The sequence below is a fragment of the Vollenhovia emeryi genome, unplaced genomic scaffold, assembly GCF_000949405.1.
Source record: "Vollenhovia emeryi isolate VEMERY1.0 unplaced genomic scaffold, V.emery_V1.0 DF939171.1, whole genome shotgun sequence".
Lineage (NCBI taxonomy): Eukaryota > Metazoa > Arthropoda > Insecta > Hymenoptera > Formicidae > Vollenhovia > Vollenhovia emeryi.
This window is the reverse complement of record NW_011967195.1, coordinates 1,405,530-1,428,141: the sequence shown is the minus strand read 5'-3', so window position 1 is coordinate 1,428,141 and position 22,612 is coordinate 1,405,530. Positions and strand designations below refer to the sequence as shown.

At 46.1% G+C, this 22,612-nt stretch overlaps 2 protein-coding genes across 7 annotated transcripts; one reads left to right on the top strand and one right to left on the bottom strand.

The window, feature by feature from the left end:
- The first annotated feature begins 1,988 nt into the window (after positions 1 to 1,988).
- On the top strand, positions 1,989 to 22,064 carry LOC105563825 (BTB/POZ domain-containing protein 7). 3 transcript variants are annotated; one of them, XM_012015760.1, is made up of 11 exons: positions 1,989 to 2,178; positions 3,176 to 3,433; positions 3,664 to 4,046; positions 4,181 to 4,731; positions 4,804 to 4,967; positions 5,048 to 5,432; positions 5,521 to 5,673; positions 5,752 to 5,908; positions 6,109 to 6,287; positions 20,609 to 20,824; positions 21,226 to 22,064. In XM_012015760.1, the coding sequence occupies exons 2-11, from the start codon at positions 3,195 to 3,197 to the stop codon at positions 21,520 to 21,522; spliced, it is 2,724 nt and encodes a 907-aa protein (XP_011871150.1). In that variant the 5' UTR covers positions 1,989 to 2,178; positions 3,176 to 3,194; the 3' UTR covers positions 21,523 to 22,064. The 3 variants fall into 3 exon arrangements, with proteins under 3 accessions (XP_011871150.1, XP_011871151.1, XP_011871152.1); XM_012015761.1 differs by having other exon boundaries at positions 3,682 to 4,046; positions 21,226 to 22,063; XM_012015762.1 differs by lacking the exons at positions 20,609 to 20,824; positions 21,226 to 22,064 and adding an exon at positions 16,443 to 16,878 and having other exon boundaries at positions 1,992 to 2,178.
- Positions 6,469 to 15,946, bottom strand: LOC105563823. Of its 4 annotated transcripts, XM_012015756.1 has the most exons (5): positions 15,861 to 15,946; positions 15,202 to 15,728; positions 10,702 to 11,057; positions 9,021 to 9,128; positions 6,469 to 8,899 (listed from the first exon to the last, which is right to left on the bottom strand). In XM_012015756.1, the coding sequence occupies exons 3-5, from the start codon at positions 10,707 to 10,709 to the stop codon at positions 7,663 to 7,665; spliced, it is 1,353 nt and encodes a 450-aa protein (XP_011871146.1). In that variant the 5' UTR covers positions 10,710 to 11,057; positions 15,202 to 15,728; positions 15,861 to 15,946; the 3' UTR covers positions 6,469 to 7,662. The 4 variants fall into 4 exon arrangements, with proteins under 4 accessions (XP_011871146.1, XP_011871147.1, XP_011871148.1 ...); XM_012015757.1 differs by lacking the exon at positions 10,702 to 11,057 and having other exon boundaries at positions 15,861 to 15,944; XM_012015758.1 differs by lacking the exons at positions 10,702 to 11,057; positions 15,202 to 15,728; positions 15,861 to 15,946 and adding an exon at positions 11,099 to 11,449.
- Positions 22,065 to 22,612: the final 548 nt, after the last annotated feature.

Below are 22,612 nucleotides of genomic sequence, written 5' to 3'. Positions count from 1 at the left end.
TCTTGGCTTTCAAGCTTTCGCGGCTGCTGTCTTCTTGAGGCCCAGTTTCACAAACGTCGTTTAACCGCTAACCCATGGTTAATTGATCCTCTGTCCCTTCTTGGATAACAAGATAGAGAAAGATAGGAAGTCGACTGAACTCTGGTTAACAGTTAACCGACGCTTGTGAAACTGGACCTCAGTCGTAATGGCTGCCGGATGGTTGCCGCGTCCGTTTTGTGGTGCCGACGTTTCGCAAACATTGCAGTTTGCATCATCCCCAGTGAAAAATGATTCGTCGATCGATGTCGAAACGATGTCGAATCGACGTCAATTTGACGGTATCGATGTCGATTCGACATCGTTTTGACATCGATTGACGAATCATTTCTCACTGGGTCAGGGCTGGGAGACTCTGATACTTTAATCTTATTGTTAGTTTAATTCATGTTTGTCTCTTTCTAGAGTAACAGTTGGAAAGAGACAGAAGTTTTTGAGCAGGGTTTTTGCTAAATTAATAAGGCATCATCTGTTGGTTTCATCGTGAATTTATTGCCCTTGGAGTGAAATCCGTTTAGTGGAAAATTCATTGTTAGATCGTGTAATCGTTGTGAATAAAGATTCGTGATTAAATTTGGATGCTAAAACCCTGCTATCTCGTATTAGAGGACTTTCCTCTGCGTATCTTTTTTTTTATCGGTTCTTCTATTTTATTTTTTATAAATTTTGATTAGAGTGAAAAATTTGGATCCCACTTTCTCGAAATCGCGATTGAAAGGCTCGTAATAGACTATGGATCGAGCGAAGTTTACTAGTCTCAAATTTAGTGAATTTCACTCTGATTCAAGAGAAACTTGTGCGAAGGCTCCGTTTTTGCAGAAAAGTTGTAAATTGATTGGCTATTCCCATGGTCAATCAACTTGCGACTTATCTGCAAGAGCAAAAGTTTTATGCACGCTTCTCTTGAGGCCCCGATTCTTGAATTCATTCGCACAATAAACGTACGTGCAAATTCTGCTTTTAAGGAAACGTCGTTAGTCGATTGGCTAAGGCCCGGTTTCACCAACGCGAGTTAATCTAATCGGTCGGTTAACTTAACAGGGTGCCAACATAAAACTTCTTTATTAACCTATTTTCTTGGTTAATAAAGAAGTTTTATGTTGGCACCCTGTCAAGTTAACCGACCGATTAGATTAACTCGCGTTGGTGAAACCGGGCCTAAGAGCCACGCGAACAGCCAATCGACTTGCAAGTTTTCTGTAAGAATAGCATTTTCGTATACGTTTTTCTCTCGAGTGAAATCAAGAATCGAGAATCGAGCCTCCGGTTAAGGCATACATTTATGCGCTTTGCGCACATAGCTTCCCCATTAACAGGATTTACACACTGATTGAAAGTCGGTCTCTCCCACGTGTCAAGAACCCGCCTTTCGCGATGCGCCAATCCAATGACGTCACGGAGCCGGGCAGAAACGGCGCGCGATTGGCGCGTCCGCGTCCGATCCGCGTATCGCCGACCGACCTAGAAAAAAGTTGCCCGTGTTAAAATTGCGACTCGTCGCGCGGCTCGAACGCGAGCGGGTCTCCTCGCGGAAGTGTCGCGCGCGACGCGAGCCTCGGCGTCCAATCGCGCGTGACGCGATCTCCGTTCGCCGTCGAGCGTCTCTCGGACGCGGCAGGTCCCGTCGCGTCATGTCGTCACGAGCGAGGGTCGCCGCGACGGGTCAGGGCGGCGCGGGGTGCGACGCGGCGCGCGCGATGACGACAACCGCCGCCGTCTGACGTTGCGTCTGACGCGAGTCGCGCGCTCGGCGCGATCGATTTTCGTTCGATTCGAGCTCTCGAGCCGCCCGCAGCGCGCGCGACAGCAGCGACGACGACGTCGACGACGACGGCGGCGACACCGTTAGGCGCCGCGCGACCGCGATCCACCTCCTCGCTCGCTTTTATTTACTCCACGCGCACACATACACGCATACACGTATACACGTTCGCGCGCGTGCTCGCGCGCACGCACGAGAGACGCTGGAGACACGCTCGCGCGCGCTCTCTTTCTCTCTCGCTCGCTCTCTCCCTACCGCGGGTGATAAACATGGCTGTCGTGCTTTGTGATGATTATCAGCGCGAGTTTGTGCGGCCGAGTGTCGCGCCGAGTGACCGCGAGTAATATGGATGAGGGACGCCAGTCCCGGGGACCCAGGTAACGACCACGCCGAGCACCCCGTTCCTCTCTCTCTCTCGCCCCCTCGCCCCCTTGCCGTCGTCGTCGAGGGCGAAGATCCGCGGCGATCTCGCCCTCGACAGCGACGGCGGACGCTGGCTCGTTCACGCGACGGACTCGTGCCCGTTATCGCCGCCCGTTCACGCGACACCCCGCGACTCCTATCGCGAGCGTTTCCTATTTTCCGTCCGCCTCCTCCTCCGCCACCTCCTCCCTCCCCTACCCCTGGCTCCCCTGCGAACGCGAAGGTGAGTGAACCTGTGCTCCTGCTGCTGCTGCTCCTCGCACGTCACGGAGCCCGACGCGCGTTATTTGCGCCACGGACTCGCCACAGGCCCGCCCGCGACTCCGACGCACCGTCTCGCCCGCCGATCCCCGCGGGGATCCTCGCGAGCCGCCGTCCTCACCCTCGCCCGCGGCCGGGTAGCGTCGCCTCCCGGGGAAACCCGGCCTCGTCGGGATCGGCCGGGATTACCGACGCGCCGATCTCGCCGTCGACCCCCCCTTCTCCTCCTCCCCCCCGACTCCCGCAGCTCCGGTGCTCCGACGCGCGCGGCACCGTTGGTTCCGTTTAAACTGGAGCTGGGGAATCTGACGAATGTCCGCGCAATTTCGCCTCGAATAAAATTTCCCCGCTCGCGTAAACGCGACTCTCCCGCGCCTGTGTGGCCTCGGAGCCCCGGGCGAGAGACTGACGGGGGTGCGCACTCGACCCCGACAGCTCGAGCACGCACGTCTTCAGACGGGGATAAATATTTAGGATATCGTATCCGATTTCATGGGTTGACAGCTGTTTGTAGCTCATTAGAGAAGAAGGTGAATGTACACAGACAGTTAATTGAAAGATACATCTGAGGAGCTACGAGCAGAAGACTAATGTCAATGCTTAGATGTAACATAATTCTGCGATAAGATCCTCGCGTGTCGACGGTAAATTGCCCACGGATGCTGATCGCGCTCCGCTCGTCTGTTGCAGGCTGTCGTCTGGGTGAGCAATGAATGTACTTCGTATTTTGACACCGTGTGTGTTACAACGCAGACGCATAAGGGGCATCGATAATACTGATAAAAGGGACTCCTGGTTCATGAGAAGACAGCTTGGAGATGCCTCCCACATGACACATAGAATGGGTGCTTCTGCATCATCAAGCATCACCAGCGTAGGTGGAGACTCGGTCCAAGCAGCCAGACTCTCGGCGTCAAGTAGCCCGGAACAACATGGCATTGCAGTTAGGTACATTGTCAGCACAATTTGCAATATTCGCTCAGTGTTTAAGTTTCCGAATGAAAGAGACGCTTGCCGTCTTATAAATTGCCCGAGGTGTCGCCTCAAATGAGAATTGTAGAAGAGCAGTAAGTTCAGACAGTAAAAGCACTGTCGTACGCTACGTTTTGTAATATATAAATAGACAATGATTCAAGGACGAGAGTTATAGATTTGACCGCACATCAAACTTTCTATAGTTGTTTATTCATGTATAGAGAGAAAAAGAAGAAGATGACAGGATTCGCGACACTACGCAAGAAGTTTATTAGGAGACGCCGCTCCTCCAAGGCGTGTGATCATGGTAGAATTATTAGAGACCTGGTGTCCACATGGAGCCACTTAGAAGCCACCGCTCTGCTTGAAGAGTACGAGGCGTTAGCTGCGTTGAAAGATCTTCATGTTCAAGCCGAATTAGCTAGACCGCCAGCTGCTACTTTTAAGCAAGATCTGTCGATGTTATATGATTACAAGCACTGCTCCGACGTGGATCTTGTATATAGAGGAGCGTGTTTTCCTGTTCATAGAGCCGTGCTTTCCGCCAGATGCCCGTACTTTAGGGATTTGTTGGCTGGCTGTCCGGGTATATATCTTTACATTCTCTTCATAAAGCAATAAAAACTTCTCGTGCCATTATTCCTTTCATAACGTGAGAATTGACATCCGGCAAGACGCTGGTTATTTTGTTCGCGCGTTATATTTCACTAAAAATTGCAGGATATGGTGCTAGAATATGTTTGGAGCTAAGGACTCCGCATCTGGAGGTGCAGATGTTCTCGGCGTTATTGCGATATCTGTACACTGGTGATATTTGCCCGCACGACGCGACTTTGGAAGCGAACCTACTCCGGCGGCTCGGAGAAGAGTTCGGGACTCCGAATCCACTGGAGCATGATCTCAGATATTTGCTGGACACCGGCGACTACGCGGACGCCGCTCTCGTGTTCACGTCGGACAGTGATTATCAAAGACCGGATAGTGGAAGTTCCGAGTACGGATTTCGCCCGAAATTAGAGCTGCCATGTCACAAAGCGATACTTTCCGCAAGATCTCCCTTCTTCCGAAATTTAATACAAAGACGGACTAGATCCGGCGAGGATCATACAGAAAGGGCGCTTCACATACCTACTAGAATAGTGTTGGACGAGAGCGTGATACCTAAACGATACGCCAGAGTGTTGCTACATGCCGTTTATCTGGACACCGTTGACTTATCCTTGATACTGAGAGGAAGCGGTTGTGGAAATAGCGCTGGTAGCTTGGGAGAGGTGAGAAGATCTTAACTGTCGAAATATTTTGCGTCCACCGATACACGTTAATATTCTTGCTCAAACTTACAGGTTCAAGCTCTGACACATACGGGCCGAATGCGACCGAGTCCATTGGAAGAGGCGATGGAATTGTATCAGATCGGACGGTTTCTCGAGCTTGATATATTGTCGCAAGGCTGCGAGGATCTTATTTTGGAATACCTCACCTTGGAGTCACTACCGACTGTTCTCAAGTAAATCCGATTACTAATCAATTATTTATAACCACTGGAAATTAGACCGCGTGCTAAAAAAGAATGTGCATTGCGCGCAGGTGGGGCAGTCAGCCTCATGGATCAGCATGGGTGCACAGACAAGCGTTACATTACTTAAGGGAGGAATTTCAGCCAATTGCTTCGTCCTCGATTCTTCATCAGTTAGATCACGCCCACTTAGCGAATGTTTTACAGAGTCATTTTTTACAAGCGAGCGAACTTGAGGTACTGCAGGCAGTGCTCAAGTGGGGCGAACACGAATTAGTACGTCGAATGGAGGATCGGGAACCTAATTTGCTTAGCCATACTGTGCACTCGGTGACGAGGAAGGGTATTAAGAAAAGAGATCTCAGCGACATTGAATTGCGGGAGATACTCAGCGAACTTCTGCCGCTTGTCAGAATAGATCACATATTGCCGCCGAACAGCGAAGCATTAGTACAGGTATATATTTCCCGCGAGACACTATTTTTTACAATTATATACGAGTAAATGTTTCTCAATAATATAGTTTTTTTCGTTTATGTTTTAGGCCATTAGGAGAGGATTGGTTTCAACCCCGCCAAGTCACATGATAGGAGACGAGAGAGACAACTTGAGGGTGAACGCTTGGATAAGGAACGGGAAGAAAAATGGATTTTTCGTGAGACCAAGGCTATTCATGCCGTATTACGAAGAAATCAAAGTAATAATAACACATTGTTTCCCAAATTTGGAACGCATTAACTACAGTGGAGTATACTAACGAATTTATTCGATATAGTCCTTGGTGGAGGAACAAATGATTCAGGAAGCCGATCTAGTGAGATTACGAAGGCCACGATACGTAGCGGATATACCGGATGCGCTGTACATGGTGGAGGAGAAACCAAGAGCTATGGGCACCGCTGGTGTCGATGTTCTTGCAGCTGCATTTCCAGGTATTATAAACTTAACTATTACATATATCCACACAATTCGATACAAAAATACCGACAGCTTTGTAATAAGAACGTGAATGCTTCAATAATATCTTTAATGTCGATTAGCGGATGAGAAATCGATGAAAGAGAACATAATGGATAGGCTTACCTTACAATTTATGTAGGACAAGATTTAATTCGGTTAATTTGTGTTGCAGTACCAGATTCTGCAACAATGGCAGCAATGCTGAAACGAGAGCAGAAATTGAAGCAATCGCCCAGTTGTCAACGAGCCATAAGCCTGGCGCTTTCCTCACGACACGAAATTAATCGGCAAGTGCGACTGCGCGTTGTCAGGGAGTTCAACTTGCCCGATACCGTGGCGGATCTTCTGGAAGTAAGTGCTTTTCATGCTACTGCTTACCTCTAAATAGTAATTTATATAGCTATAACGATAACAGCAATAAAAGGTGCATAATAATATTACATCCGCATCGCATGGGTAAATTGGGAGCAGGAAAAATCAATACGAAAATAGATGAATATACGAAACGGGAGATAAGAGATTTCTGAGACGATTAAACCATAATGCAGCATTTCTTTTATTAATCTCGAATGCCGTGCGCGTGATCTGTAAACGTTGTCGCGAATTAGTGCCATGAAATGCTAGAAACGTGCGCCAGCATAACGTTCTGAAATATCTTCAACAAGAATTGAAATGCATTTGCAATTCCACGGATAATTACTTTGTGATGAAGTAAACCGCGAATAAAGTCAGATGACAACTGTTTCATTGCGCATATTCTGAATTTTATTTATTAATAGTCATGGATAGATTATCCTGAGGCACTATTTTATGACTTACAATATTTACACAAACGTCCAAATTAATTCCGGTATTTCGTTTCGTGAGTGACACGTATAAAACTTATTACTATTATCAAGAATACAAAGTTTTGAACGCGATAAATATAAAGGTCGACAACGTTTCCATTTTAGAAAAATTAATTGAGGCTTACAGGCCTCACGTGCACCGCGTGTACTATTTACATTAAGAGCTACTTGTTTACGTTGTATCATTAAAAATGTGATTTTTAAAACGTTATAAATAAAATATCGTTAGAGATATCAGTCGCATTTCTAGCGTCGTGGCAGATAAGTTGCACATTGTTAGCATTAGGTTCTATCATCAAATCGAACAATTATTCAATAAAATAATTGTCTTTCATTAGCTTTGGTCCTCACTATATCATATTATTTATAACACGTTCTGCGCCAGGCTAATTTTACATGATTGTCCTGAACACCGCGTGGGTCACCGGTGACCCACGCAGTATGTTATAATTGTTAAATGAATTGTGCCCCGTAATGATTACAAAACGAAAACAGTTATCATAAAAAAACAAGTCTGACGTACAGAAGGCAATGCACGACGGAGCAAATATTGTTATGAAACATTTATTTAATACTAACATTTAATATGAAAATACTAACATTTAATATGAAAATAATTAATAATTTATAGTCAAAATATCAGACGACCTGAATGCGGAAAGTCGTGGGTCACCGGTGGCCCACGCGGCGCGGAACATGTTAATATTGTCTTATTGCGAAGTATTGTCATTGTCTTATTGTGCAATATTGTCCGAGGATTTTTTATCACATGTTTATATACTATTTTATCGCGGCCCTACGAAGCTACCTAGCAATATTGTTATCATGCCGAGAAATCGATCTTTTCGAAAATGTTACGGATAGACTTTCGCGTCTAATCAATCCACGAGCCATCCCTTCTGATCGAATATAGACAGGATGTGCAACATTTTTTGTTTATAATTGTCGTCGTCGATTCCACCTGCGAAAACGCATTCGTTCGCCGTCTCGGTCGCCGTCTGCGAAACGGAGCCACGCGCCGCCTGTATCACTTGCACCATCATGATGCACTGGTTAAATCTGACGGGGGCGCATTGATTCAATTGCTCCATAAATTGGCTCTTGGGAAATGCGCTTGTGTCTACACTTAGCGACTTGAGGCTCTCGATGAAGGAATCGTAATAAAAGTCAATCATGTCGTCGAGATGATTGTCGAGCACCTCCTTCCGGGAACTCGACATGAGGAAAAATATCAGATCGGTCGCACCGTAGTTGTAGACCGTCAATTGAAAGTCCACAATTTTCATATTGATCGGCTTGCCCGACTCATCGTACTTGAACATCATGTTATTTACCCAGAAATCGTTATGCACCAGCGTCGCCCAAGGTTCCTCCGGCGTTACATCATGCTTAAATCCGTATTCGATCGTTCTCTCTATTCTATCCAGATAAGCTTCCGCTCCTTTTATACTTTTGTAGTCGTTGTGCGCTTTCTCTACCATGTCCACCACGCCTTTTTCCGCGGCCTCGTTTATGGCGAGCTCCAGACCGGGTAGCACCGTTTTTTTGAAGAATTCGGGCTTTTTCAGCTTCAGACCGATCGTTACGGCGTGCAGCTTGGCCAAGTGGCTGATCGCGAAATACATGTGCTCCTTGTCCAGGCCTGCGATACGGTCCTGCGTCATGTAATTGTGACTCTTGAGATTTTCTAAAACGATGGCGGCCTGCTCGTCGAAACGCTGCGGATCCCGTAGACCTAATCGCCCGCCTACAAATTGCGGCACGATGACGCTCAGGGCTTCCCGCGGGATCCCGCATTCGTTTTGCAGCTTCAAAAATTCCGGCGCCACCAGGCTGTAAAACTCCAGCTCCTTCTTGAACGTTAGCGGGCTGTCGAACAAATCTAGCAAGTACGCCGATCTCGGCGGCAGCTTCACGACGACGTTCAGCGTTCTCTTCTTATCATTCTGCTCGGCGCCGACAGTCACGGCCAGTATTATGCTGCCGAAGTTCTCACCCGGATCCGTTAGGTGCTTCCATTCCACATTGTGTATTCGAAAATTGGGGCCGTACGCTTGCATCAACAATACGTCCAGATTTTTAACGGGGAGCGTGTCGAGCGCCGATTGCGTTTTCCTAACAGAAGGAAACTTCGTATTACAGAGCTATTATTTCAGGGAGGCTAAAGTACAACGATATTGTGCGACTGCAATTATACGGATTACACGGAATTATTATGAAATTAGAGCCGACATACATTGTGCGTATTTGCTGAAGTTTCTTGGAAACTGGGGTTGAGTCCTCTTTTATGTAGATTGGACGTTTAGTCGTCAATATCGTATACCTCGGGGCTCTCTCTCTTAGGCTGTAAAATAAATTTTATTTTTTTTTACTAATTGTAAAACTCAGAAATAATTAGATAAGTGATACTTAATTTCAACCAGTCTCGGTTTAATTCACTGTAATTCTGTCATTTCCATACTATATTACCATCTTTTAATAAACCACTCGGTTTCAATTAAACGTTTTTACGCAAAATGTTATACATACAAAGTGTAAGCAAATTATAACTGTACGTTTTAGAATTGATAGAATTCACTGGATAATGAGACGATATTAATACGCAGTGCGTACCAAAAGTTCCCCGCGACCACTTCGATAAAAACTCTAATTAAAAAAATTTTACTCGCGTCAGTGTTCAACATACGTCCTACCTTTTTCTACGCACAATTTCGAGCATTCGTAGAGCTGCTGAAAGGCTCGCTGGAGCTCTTTTACCGGAACACAGTCCAGCAGTCTCGTGACTCTAGCATTTGAACGTTGGAAATGGGAGATAGTGAAAATAATTTTAAATTATTACAACGTGACGAGTTGTTTCAGTTTAATTGAATATGACCCAACGCACAAGAGGCAAGATTGAATAAACGAAAATTGAGGAGCAGCGATCAGCGAAACTGCGTGCTCCCAAGTAAATAATCAGGACAATATCGACAGTTTACTTTTCATTACGCTCTGTCACTCGTGATGTTCAACTTTAAAAGTTGTCTCACTATCAGTTGTTTCCACGTTCAGGTGATAACAACGAGGCTACTAAACACTCTACGAACGTTCGAAATTATATGTACCGAGAGACGCGTTTAAATCTAACGCGAATAAAATATTTTCCTTTCAAATTTGAGCTTTCGCTGCGGTAATTCGTAAAACTTTTTATGCACATTATGCATATTCACCGAAATTAGATAACAATTTAATTTAGCTTAATGGGTTTTAATAATTTACTTCAATTAATTCAGACGTATGAAATATACATGGAATTAATATCTCTAACTAATTGTAGAACTGATATTTCCACAGCTCGGTATTAGCAACTACTAGATAATTTCGGGAAGAGACACGTGTTACGGATTACCGACTGTTATGGGTCATTCATTATTTCAATTTGCTCAAAATGTAAACTGAACTAATGGCTATTCCAATCCGGATTTAATGCCGGATCGCGGATTTGTGTCAGAAGAAATTCCCAGCGCATCGAATTTGATTTAGAATGTAATTTAATAACGATCATAAATCAGTTCTCTCTCCAAGTTTTGCGTTTGACACTGCGTACAACGTGGGATTTTTCCGTCTTTAATAAGAAAGTTACCGTTTTGCTGAAAGACACTTTGAAACAAATAGTCGTAATTTTGAACATTTGCTATGAAAAATGTGAAGAATTAATTTTCAATTTACAGATTGAAAAACATAGAAATGTAATATAAAATATAGTTTTCCTGCCTATACGCTTGATAAGAATTTATCTAATCATTTTGCCCAGTAAATTCGATCGAGTCTAAAGAAATTACACAGTTTACTTACAGCTTTGTAAAGCTTTAAATGTTATTGAGCGCGTAGATATCTTCGTAGCACCAATCTCCGTTTGAAAGAGAAAAAAAGATCACCTTATCATTACTCGGCACCGTCGGCTTTGCGTTCTATCTTCGATGTAAGAGCGTGTACGTGTGTTTTCTACTTCCTAACGTTCGCTCGCGTATATGTTCAAGCATTAACTGTCATTACGTTGTAAAGCGTCGCTATTTTATATCATAGTAGGGAGAGAACTGTCGGTTAGGCCTCGCGCCGACTATGACTCGTTCATGCAAATTCAATTCGCAGATAAGCCAGTTTTCCTTATCGCTGCTCGGCAACGCGCAGAATGCACTTCGAAATGCAACGGCATCGGGTAAACAGATCATAACGGCTTGGTTTTTGTTACGAACAAATGACGTGGCGTTCGATCTACGATCAGTGTGTGAGCCTAGAAAGCAGAACGCGAGCGTGTCATTGTTTTGCACTTACATGGCTGGGCAAGTGCATCGGCAGAAACTCAGATGAGCCTTTCTGGCTGGATTAATCGGGCATCAAGCGCGGCCGAGGAGCGTACAACCTATTTATAGTCCACTCGCGACACGCGAAACTTTGTGCGTTAAGATAAATGTTGCAGAAACGATGTTCAGTCCGCGACTAAATTGTCCCCAAAGTGCATAAACTTTTTTAACGATTAGCAAACTGCAACTTTACCGCTGCCCTGCTCGTGTCACTATAATTTTTTTTAAGGCCGCGTTACGAGTATTTACTGCGTAGATAGAGCCTCGTTTTTCGACGCAATTAACCGACTATCGTGAACGTTGAAAGATGATAGTCGGGAGCTTTTAGCTCGTCGTATTGAGACATTCAATTAACTCCCGTGCCCTGTATAATTGCTCGAGTGACTTCGTGACTGTGACGACACAGTCGCGGACGCGAGCCAGCGTTACGCGACGTTTTATTTCTGGTAATAGCACAAATTTATTTTCGGAAATTGTCACGAATCAAGAGAGACCTCTATTTGCCTTTGTATTATACTTACTCAGCATCAAACGTGTCGTGACATTACATTTTCGTTACTCTAAATATTCCGCGAAATTACGGATATATTGCGCGATATACGTAAAAATATTATTTAATCTGGGGAGGAAAACGAAACAACTAATAAAAACAAACGCGGGCGATCAACATGCATTACCGTCTGATCAATATACATGACGAAACGTATTAATAATGTATAGCTATTTATATTATGCGCCATTGTACACGTGCGCCAACATCTTCATACACTCATTACCAATAATTATATTATTTTAGGGACAGAAACGCTGTTGAAGACTAAGTAAAGTCGAAACGTTTGTCAGTTTAAACTATTACTTCTAAATTTTAATTTTAATTTTTTTGTTATTACATCTTTAGATGTTAGGCAAACGCGTCATCTTATATTTTAAGTTAGAGTAAGATAGCTATGCTATGCGCTTAATTATTAAACATCCTAATTTTATTGTTATATTAAGCTGGACACTGCTCGTAACACTATTGGCCTTAAACATTTTTAACGTTTATTTTATTTCAATCAAGACGAGCTTGCAGTAATTTCTTTATTTATAGCTATGTCACGTGATTGATGATCGTCAACTTTTCATTTTATACCATTGCCGGAAAATATATCTACGTCTGATCAATATGGAGGGTACTGGAAAGTTGGGCGTCGAAAGTCACTCGGGATATACCCATGACCCATATCCTTGTATTTGCGGGGGATCCATCAATCTGGGCGCATTTTCATGTAATCACCACGCCAACGGGATATCCTTCTTCGTGTTATTATTCGCGGTAAATAAATTCGTAGTAAATAATTCGAAGTAAATAACAAAGCTGAGAAGAAAGAAGCCGTTGTTATAGGTAAATCCCCCTCGGCGTTAAACTGGCCGATTTAACAATAATTAATAAGTTACTGGAAGACAATCGCGATCTACGAGGAAGTTGGACGACGCGAACAATAACGAATGGGGAAAACTTCAACGTGGCGCGCGTACCTCTCTTTCTTTTCTGCGCGCTATTATGTCATAATCGGTCAATAATCACATAGCCGCGTGCCGTATTCGCGACGATTGCTTCTCGCTAATGGGCTCAATCACGCTTCCACGCGTATGCAAATGCGTCCTTTACGACGCGTGGGCCGCCGTAAGAGCGTCCGCCGGATTTTCTCATCCCACGGAAGCCGCATCGACGAGCATTTGCCCCTGGATGCGTAGCGTTATTTACGCACGCTCCAGATCTCTCGCACTTTTCCTCCGTCTGCGAGCACCTTGGCTAATTCTTGGCGAAAATTTCGTCGCACGCGACCTCCTTCGGCGGGTCGTTTCGACACTCGGCGTGAAGTAACTTTGTGACTCGGGTGGTCCGAATTGAAATTTCTAAAAGTTTAATTAAAGCACGCGGGGAGGATTTTCCCTCCAGCTTCGTCCGGAAAATATTGCAATCGTGGGACGGCACGGCATTTCAAAGAATTTTGTGAGAGTTTTTCGAAATTTCGCCATACGTTTCACTGGTAATTATACTTGGTATACATTTTGCTGGTAAAATGTATGGCAAGCTTTCGAAAGCCTCTCGTAGAGTTCCTCAAAATGCCACGTTGTCCCACGATCACACGATTTTCAGGGTAAAGTTTAAGGGCCTGAGCAGAATGGCCGTCTTGTATTCTTAAGCCACAAGACAGTTATTGTGCGTTACTTTAAGGCCCGTTCTACAATGAGTCGTTAGTCGTTAGTCAGAAGTCGCAACTATATGTTGATCCTTTTCCTTTCTGGGTGGAAGAAAAAAGATCGACATATAGTTCCGACTTCTGACTAACGACTAACAACTCATTGTAGACCGGGCGTAAGACGAAGATTTAAAACACAAAACATTGTCCTAAGAGTGCGAGCCATTCTGCTCAGGTTCTAAGAGACCATTCTCTCCGTGCAGAACCGAACGGCATGCTGTATTGTCTTCAAATATGATCCTCGGCTTGTAATATAATTCTGATCCATATCTATTTCCTGGATACGACGGGAGGCAATAACATTACTCTTCGGCCCGGTTTTTCATTCGCTGATTAAGCGTTAACAGGAGGTCAGTCGATGATCTGTCTCTTCTTAGACCCGGTTTTTCATTTTCTGGTTAACTGTTAACCAGAGGCTAAGTCGACTCTCCATCTTTCTCTCTATTATTATCTAGGAAAAGACAGAGAATCTACTAACCTCTAGCTAACATTTGACCGGCAAATGAAAAACCGGGCCTTAGACAATAATATAGAAAAAGACGGAAAGTCGACTAGCCTCTGGTTAACAGTTAATCAGAAAATGAAAAACCGGGCCTTCAAATAAGCGGTTGCTATGCGCGTTTCCTTGAAAAGAATCGATACGTCGGATTACGTTTCATATATCATCGAATCGAGACTGAGAAAAAACATTTTTCGCGATAAATACCTTCCTCCTGCTGTCAATCAACTTGATTGTTGCATCACTATTGTATACACGCATAAATGACTGTGCGATCGGGCTGACACAATCGCGGCCGTAACAATAAGCAGGTGTCGTGAATTAATTCATATCGCAAGAAGGACTTTCATGCCACACACGATCCCAACAGCTGCGCACACGGGCGCGTTCATAGCGCATAGAACTCGGAAGCGACACACCGAGTTTCCTCGTAAAGGTTAAGCTTGTATTGCAACTACACGCGGGAAGAATCGATCGATTTATTTCCAATAAGTTTGAAGAATATCAGGCTGTTAGTGAGCGACTCTGTTAGGAAAGTCACGCAGCTACGTTGCGACATATGTTAAATCTTTTATGTACAATAGGAATATTCAATTAGCAATAGCATTGTGCAAAGCAATAATCTCGAAACAAGGTGGCTCGTCGCGACTTTTTGTTGCTCGAAAGCGACCGAAGTACAATTAGATGCGGGAGTAAATTACATCGAGCACGCCGGGCACGTTCGTAGACGAGGCTCGAAGCGTATTCCATATTAAAATCAGGCATTTGTATTCGCGCGCGCGCGAAGCCACAATTCTTATCGTTCGAGCACAGTTCTGCCCTTCATTTTCGCCAGTTCGCCCGACATCGATACCTCGATTGCATAATCATCGGCCTCCGCGTAAACGAGCAAGCCGTATAAAATCTCTCGCAGCCTCAAGTGTTATAGATCTACCGCGAGGGCAAAATAAACGAGGGAAATACCAGAAATTTCGCCTGTTACGTAACCGCCGTCTCTACCGACATTTACCTCGAATAGCAATTAAATTTCGCCGCGTCACGAAATCGCTGAGAAACACTTGAGATTTCTTCGCGTTTAATCGGCACGGCCTGGGAGTTTCTGCTTGATACACCGATACAATCCACGTTCGTTAAATTTGATACTTTCGGGGTGAGCGCAGGAAGCTTACGCGCGAATCGTACTGTTATCTCGTTCGAGGATCTTAATCCACCGCGGAAAAAAAAGTTGTATTATATAATCGCGTGTAAACACTCGTGTACGATCTGCCGGCTATTTGCATACGATATATATGCAATTGTGCCTTTGCTATTAACGAACACGTCATTTACCTTAGCGCTGATAGAGCGAGACGCAATCGGAGCACGTTCGCCAAGAACGCGACGGCATCGGCGTGACGTGGGTGAAATCGTAACACGTGCGTAAACCCGAAGACGACGTCAAACCCTCGTTCTTCCTCCTTTTCTTTCGCTTTTTTGCAGTAACGCCGCCGCCTTATGCACCGCGCCGGGTGGGATTTTGCACGGCACTTTGACAGCGCAATTCGCGACTAGCGTCGCGAGGAGGCTCCGGCCGCTGTTTTAACTTTGCCTCTTATTCTCCCCCTTTTTCCGCGCTGCTGTTCGCATTATCTGCGTCTTCAAACGTCGAGTTAGACGCGCGTTAGAAACGCGATACGACGAGCGCCGGTGAACTGGCAATGATACGCGAGATGCGCATTTTGTCTCAATGCAATGAGATGCAAACGAGAGTCCACGATATCTTGCCACTCCGTGAAACTGCAGCTTTGAAACCGCGACGTCAAGATTGCTCAGTGTCAACGGTCACGTGCCGATAGCTCTGTGCTGCGACGCTTAATCTACAAAAATAATTAGGTGGAGTAAGCACACTGAGAAACATTTTCGTCGGATTTTCCGATTAAACTGTGGATACACTCGTTGTTATGTAATTGGATTATCCGATTATATTTAATCGGAAAAGTTTTTTTCACCGCAGTCAAACAGAAAGTGCGTCAAAATACGGTTGGGCTGGACCTTTCGATGCCTAATATTTTTGAAGCTCTGCCCATTTTTCGCTCGGCGAACCGCCGTCTGCCACGAAACGCAGTCTCAAACTAAAGCTAGTACAGTACAATCGCGTATTTATATTGATAACCACGCGCCGTTGATAATTCTCGGCTCTGATAACAGTCGGGTTTGAAAGGCAGCCTAAAACTGAAACTGAAATAATACAACCGCGCGATTAAATTGATAATTGACATCAAGGATAATTAATATTACTAATACTCGTCTTTACAACTATCCGCTGCATATGTTGCGCAAAATTGGCCCATTTTCTATTTGCCTGATTGTTATTGCAACAGTCGTCGACTTAATAGATGGATATTAATATGAATTTATGTCGTGAAAAATTTTCCACTTCGGTACAAAGGATCAATCGTCAGATATTTTGGACTCCCTCCCGTCCCTCTTTGTCGAAAGTGAAAACTCGCCTTGCAATTCCCCAGAAATAAAAAATGCATTCCTCTGTAGAAATAATTTCTATAAATTTTTAATTTTCTTTTTTTTTCAAGGCTTTGAAGTGACGACGGAACAGAACACACACACACAAACATACACACAATTTCATGCGATTTGAAATAAACGCTGCATAGCACACGAGATAAATACGCAGATAATTTCAAAAGGTCCGAAAGTACCGCTTTCATTATCGATACATTGTTTCGTAATGATACTCAACTTGCAATATTGTTACATTATTTGTATTTACGTAACGCGAACGCCAGCGGTGTGTAGCTGACTTTCGATATCGGGATACAGTGGCGAAAACCACGGTGCGCGATCGATATATGTATATACAAATAGAAAAATAAAACATAATATATATTGTATATATATATACACATACATAAACGGGACAAGTATATCGCAATACGTTATATTTTTCTTTTCATATTGTTTTATGTTTTTTGTTTGTAAAATGTTACGCCGACACGGTTTCGTTTACAGTTTATTACAACAATAAACGCAAACGTAATCTTTACCCAGTGTGCCGTTTTAAATTAGCAATTTTTTCCCTCCGCACGCGATATGTCTTGCAAATATGTCACACTTTGATTCAGTGAAATGCCACGTTTTTCACGGTGGATCTTCATTCACGACGGCGAGCGACGTGCACGATAATATCCTGAAGGGCGGCTGTTCGCCAAAAATAATTTATGTCCCGCTTTAAACGCGGTTTGTATACCACGATAGATGTACGGCGGTGTCGCGCGCTGGGGTGACAAGCGGATGAATCATGAAACGACACTTGTGACTACCGCCAATCGGATGTAACGCATGCAATCTCTATAGCGCGGCCGTGCGGCATTATGCATAAATAAACGCGGACGCGTATTATCAAATACGCGCGGCGCGTTGCGTCACCGCGGACTCCGGCGCCCCGCGATGCGTACCGAACGCATCGCGAATCTGAGCGCGCCCGAAAATTACTTCCGTCCACCTCTAAAATACATTACGCAATAACGCCCGGATTTAATCTTAATCCGCGGGGAATTAAAGTATTTCATTCGCTGCTTTCGCTCGGCCGTAATAATTACAAGCGCGGTATGAATAAATAACGGAATAATTTAGACCACACCGGATGAAAAAAGATTTACAGCTCAATGCGCGCAATCCAGGATTTAATATACGCGCGCGAAGGCAGGTAACTGTTAATTTTTGGCGTTGCCGGTTTTTTTTTCCTTTTCTGCAGCGAATGTCAAATTATTGGGCGCGTTTCGTAACACACGGGTGGCCGCGCGGAGGTCTTTTTTTTCCCGCGTTTACACGAATGCGGAATGTTACACACGGCTCGAAATTATGCACATTAATGCCGCCGCACGTACGTGTTTGTCGGTGCAGCGTATTACCGTCGTGCGCGATGACATAACGTTACTAACGTGTCAAAACAACGTCGCGTACGTGCCGGGAGAACTTTGGTAGCCGCTCGAAACAATTCCGTCCATCGTTTAGATGACGCGAGATTAAAAGGCAATCTCATCGTGCCGCGAGCTGCGGCTCGTGTCGCGCGTTGTTGTTTATTGTTTTTCAGGTGACTCAGATACGCGAGATCGAGGAAAACAGATTTCGCCGACTGAATAAATCGTCTGTCGATAATTAGTTGCTCATTAACGCTCGCGGCTCCCTGGAATCCAATATCCATCGCGAAACTCGTTCTCCTCGCGGAGGAGAACGCAAAGTAAGTCAGGCGCGCGCGAGGCGGAATGAAAATGTAACGCCGCGCGGCGCAAGTTTGCCGGGGACTTTTTCTCGTTTGAATATTGTAACGTTTCTTTCGACAGTGTACGGGCTTTACGCGCCGTTATTCGACTATCACGTCGACAATTACAGTTTAGTTCTCTCGAGTTTCTTAGAGTTAAGTGCTCCTAATTGGTGGTGTAACGCGACCCTCGTAAACTCCGCGCCGATAGTGTACCTATCGTTATTTACGAGCTTTGTTTAAAGTTCGGTATCTCGCGATAAGGTTGTTTAACGCGTAAACATTATCCTAGATAATGTCGCGGAAGTGCTCGGCTCGGTTCCCTTGTGTAGCATAACAGCTTGATATCATCGCTCGCTATTTTGATTCATTCGCGACGCCGACGACGGTGACTTAATACTTTCCGGGTTAGAAAAGCGTTCTAGGTGCCGACGTAATAGCTTAATTACTTTCCGGGTTATGGCCCGAGCGGAAAGATTGTCGCGAGTGTTCATACGATTCCGCGGTAAGACGCAAGTCGATGTCGGGAGTCGACGCACAGAGAATTGTCGTAGACGTGTGTCGCCTTGCGATGCGACGGATGCGACATACGTCATACGATAATTCTCTGCGCGTCGACTTTCGACGCTGACTTAAGTCTTAAAGCTAGCGCCACACTATGCGCGATTTGCGAACAGTGTGGTGGAAAAATTCGTCGATTCGCCGTGCGCAAAATTCACCATTCGCAGTGATTCGCTAGTCGAGCGGTTTTTTTTTACTAATACTTGGCTAATTGTTATGATCCAAGTCCTGTGTAAAGGCTGAAAGTTGTCCAACACGAGCGAAACGACAAATAACAAATTATGAATGATAAACCGCGAATCACGAATAGTGTTGTAAGTAATAACGAATGTCCAACGAATTTCTGCGAATCGCGGATTAAGAATCGCGCACGGTGTGGCGCGAGCTTTACGACAGAATCGTAAACTGTTACGACAATCTTTCTGCTCGGGTCCTTAGGAAATGTAGCGAGAAAGACAGATGGGAAAAAGAGGCAGAAGTCACGTGTATACATGGAAAACAAATATAACTACCGTAGCTAGCAGCTTCATGTGGCAACTAAATTTTACTAGTAAAATATGGACAGCTAATATTTTGCCACCGTGCCTATTGTATTAGGCGCGACGGCAAACCGTTTGCTGTGGTTTAGAAATGTGCAGTTATGGCCGCGAAATATTTTTATTAAAAATATGCAAAAAGGCCAATAAAACGAACGAGCCGGGTGAAAGTGACAGAATGATCATGTATTATTTACGAGTGTATAAAACAAAAACCGCGAACGTTTCGGCAGCACAGCGCTTTCATCGGCGTTCAATAATATAAATTATTTAAAAAATCAATATGATAACGCACAATGATACTGAAGAAAGGTATGAAAATCGTGAGTGGTGAAACGTACGCAATAGCGGGCTTTAAAATAATTTTAGCGTACCACGATTATCTACGGTAGCGAAATTTTTTCTCTCAGTGTAATTGCGCGGAAGGAGCGCTCTGTCGTTCCCCGGGCGCACAGTGCCTTTTCATCAGCGCTCAATAATATAAGTGATTAAAAAGTCAATATAATAACGTCAATGATACTGAAGGAAGGTATGAAAAGCGTGAGTGGTGAAACGTACGCAACAGCAGATTTGAAAATAGTTTTAGCAAACCACGATTATCTACGGCAGCGAATTTTTTTTTCTCTCAGTGTAATTGCGCGGAAAGAGCGCTCTGTCATTCCCCGGGCGAGATTTCACGGGCGCGTGTAATTTCGCGCGCGGGGGTCCCCGGGTCCTCCCGGGTCCCGTGCGGAGGGAGAGGCCTTAATGGGCGGACGCCGGGGAACAGGTGTGCGCGCGTGAGATAATCGCGCGTGTCGTCGCCGCTCGCTAATTCGCGGCGGCCGCGTAACGTATGCGCGGCGTCGCGCACCCCCGATACGCTCGCTGCATTAATGTGCGTCTTCCTATAGCGCGTGCGGCACACGTCAATTGGGTCACGGCTCGCGTTCTATTTCGGTAGGCAGGGCGGGGAGGAGAGCCCTCAACCCTCGCCCTCGTCCCGGAGGACGCGGGCGAGGCGGGGATTCGTTTCTATGAATTTATTCCGCGGAGCCCTCCCCTTTTCCTCCAGGTCGCGCGACGCAATCGACACTAATTCCTCGCTCATTTGCGCCGTGTCCCGCGGCCACTCGGCCGCGCACCATCCGATCCCCCATGTCGACGATCCTCCGATTAATATTCACCGGCGCGATACCGTCGACGTCCCGCAAATCGCCGTCCCTCCACGTCCCTCCGCGTCCCTCCGCGTCCCTCCGCGTCTCCCCCCCCTTCCTCCCCCGTGCCCTCCCGCCCCGCGCCTAATCGCGGGGTCTTTCCCCCTCGTGTATTATTCCGAGCTTTTAATGCATCTTTCATCCAGCGGACAGCGCGCGATAAATTGCCGGCGTATCGATTTCAGAACACAGCGTCTTACAGTATGAAAGAGCAAAACGAGCAGAGGATGACAGATATAGAGGACATTGACTCGCCGGGCATGGGTATTCGTGTGAGAACTACCGCCCCGGTGTGTTACGGGAGGAACATGACATTTCCTCGGCCGACTTCGTCTTACGCACATAGGCACGAACTTCCAGCTATAGTGACCGAGGGAGAGAGCTGCAGACTTCTTGCCGAGGTAAGGGATACGACACCGACGCACGCCGTGTATCGCCGCGCTCGCGTTCACCCTCGCGCGGCCCCGAGGCTCTAAATCTCCGTTCGCGATGCCCTCCTCCTGATCGGAGCCCGATCTCGAGCCCCGCCTCGGTACCGTCCAACAGTTCGGGAAACGGTCAACTGCCCACCGGTCCCGGGGAGAGTCTCGTTCGATCCGAGCTGCTCTCGGCGCAACACCCGGGCGATTCTCAGACCGCCGGTTACGAAATCGTCCCCTCTCCCCGTCTCTCTTTCGTTTTTTTCTCTCTCTCTCTCTCTCACGCCGCAATCGTAACGCTCGATCGCGCTTCCGCGGTTTACGCAAACGGATCGCGCGCCGAGCACACACACACACGCACCCCCCGCCTGTTTCGTTCGCAGCAGCAAGAGGGCAATTCCTGCAGCGACGGCCAGCTGTCGGGCGTGATGCCGGACGTAGCGATGGCGACGGCCTCCTTCGGCGCTCTGCATTTAATCGAGGAGCAGGAACTGGAATTGGATCTCGGTGACGGGGCGTCGCACCTCCTGCCGCACGTCTCCCCGTCCGGCGGGGGCACGATCGAGCCGGCCGCCCACCGCTCGTCGCTTCCTCATCAGCATCAAAGGCACTTCTCCGGCCCGCCGCCCCCACCTTACGTGTATCACCGCGCTGGCACTGCCTTACCGAGGTTTATTTGAAATTTATACACGATATGTGGATGGAGCGAACAACGCGGCAACTACTGATCCCCCCCTGCGTCCTCCTCCTCTCTATTTCTCTCTCTCTCTTCCCCTTTCGCCCCTTGTTATTACATAGTAGCCTGCTCCTCTCTCTCTTTCTCTCTGTCGTAGCGCGTATCGATCAAACCTTGTTATTGCGGGTACAAATTTATTACAAGGATAATTGTATGTACATTTTTATTTAAAGCAAGCTTCGAAGAGAAAAGGGTAGAAAGTACTTGGTTTAGGAGAGTACCCGTAGTCTTAAACCGGACCCGGAAGTCCACACCCCCTGCGAGCACACGGAGAGGGAACCTTGATGCTTATCGAGTGCGGCGCGAGAACGCGTATACGGGGTATACGGAGGCTTCGCTCCGTGCAAAATCTATATATAAATATATATATAAATAAAAAATATAAATATATATATATATATATAAATGTAACGACTAAGTGCAATCGTGTATGGGAAGAAATTGCGATTGTGATTTATACATATAAAAGAAGGAATATGTAATCGTGATATGTGCATGTGGGTGTACTTATGTGTATGCGTGCGCGTATGCGTGTGAGAACGTGGGGAACACGACGCGGCACCGGCGTGTCCGCGCGGTGTGCTCCGGCTCCCCCTTCCCCCCCCCCCCCCCGGAGGTGGCGGGCGGAGGAGAGAAACGAAAGAGGAACAATGTACGGGATATTGAATAAAAGATCGCGCCTTGTCACCATCCCCATACTCCATACAATTATTACAGGAAAGTGAAAGTGCCGCGTTATTCCTCGTACATTTGTTTCTTCTCGCGCAGAAAGCGTAGCGGCGACGACGGCGGCGGCGGCGGCGGCGGCGGCGGAAGCGGCGGCGGCGGAAGCGGCGGCTACTCACGCGAGCGGAGCTGCGAAGCGCTTGATGACATTTTGCCATGCTAAACTTTTTAATTTTTCCTCTCTTCTAGGGCAGTTTCGATGTATGACGGGGGCTATAGTAAGACTGTAAGTACACAAGAGAAATCCAATCGATAAAACATATATCGCGCGCTTAGAGATGACGTCCGGGGCGCCTCGGGTCGTAAAA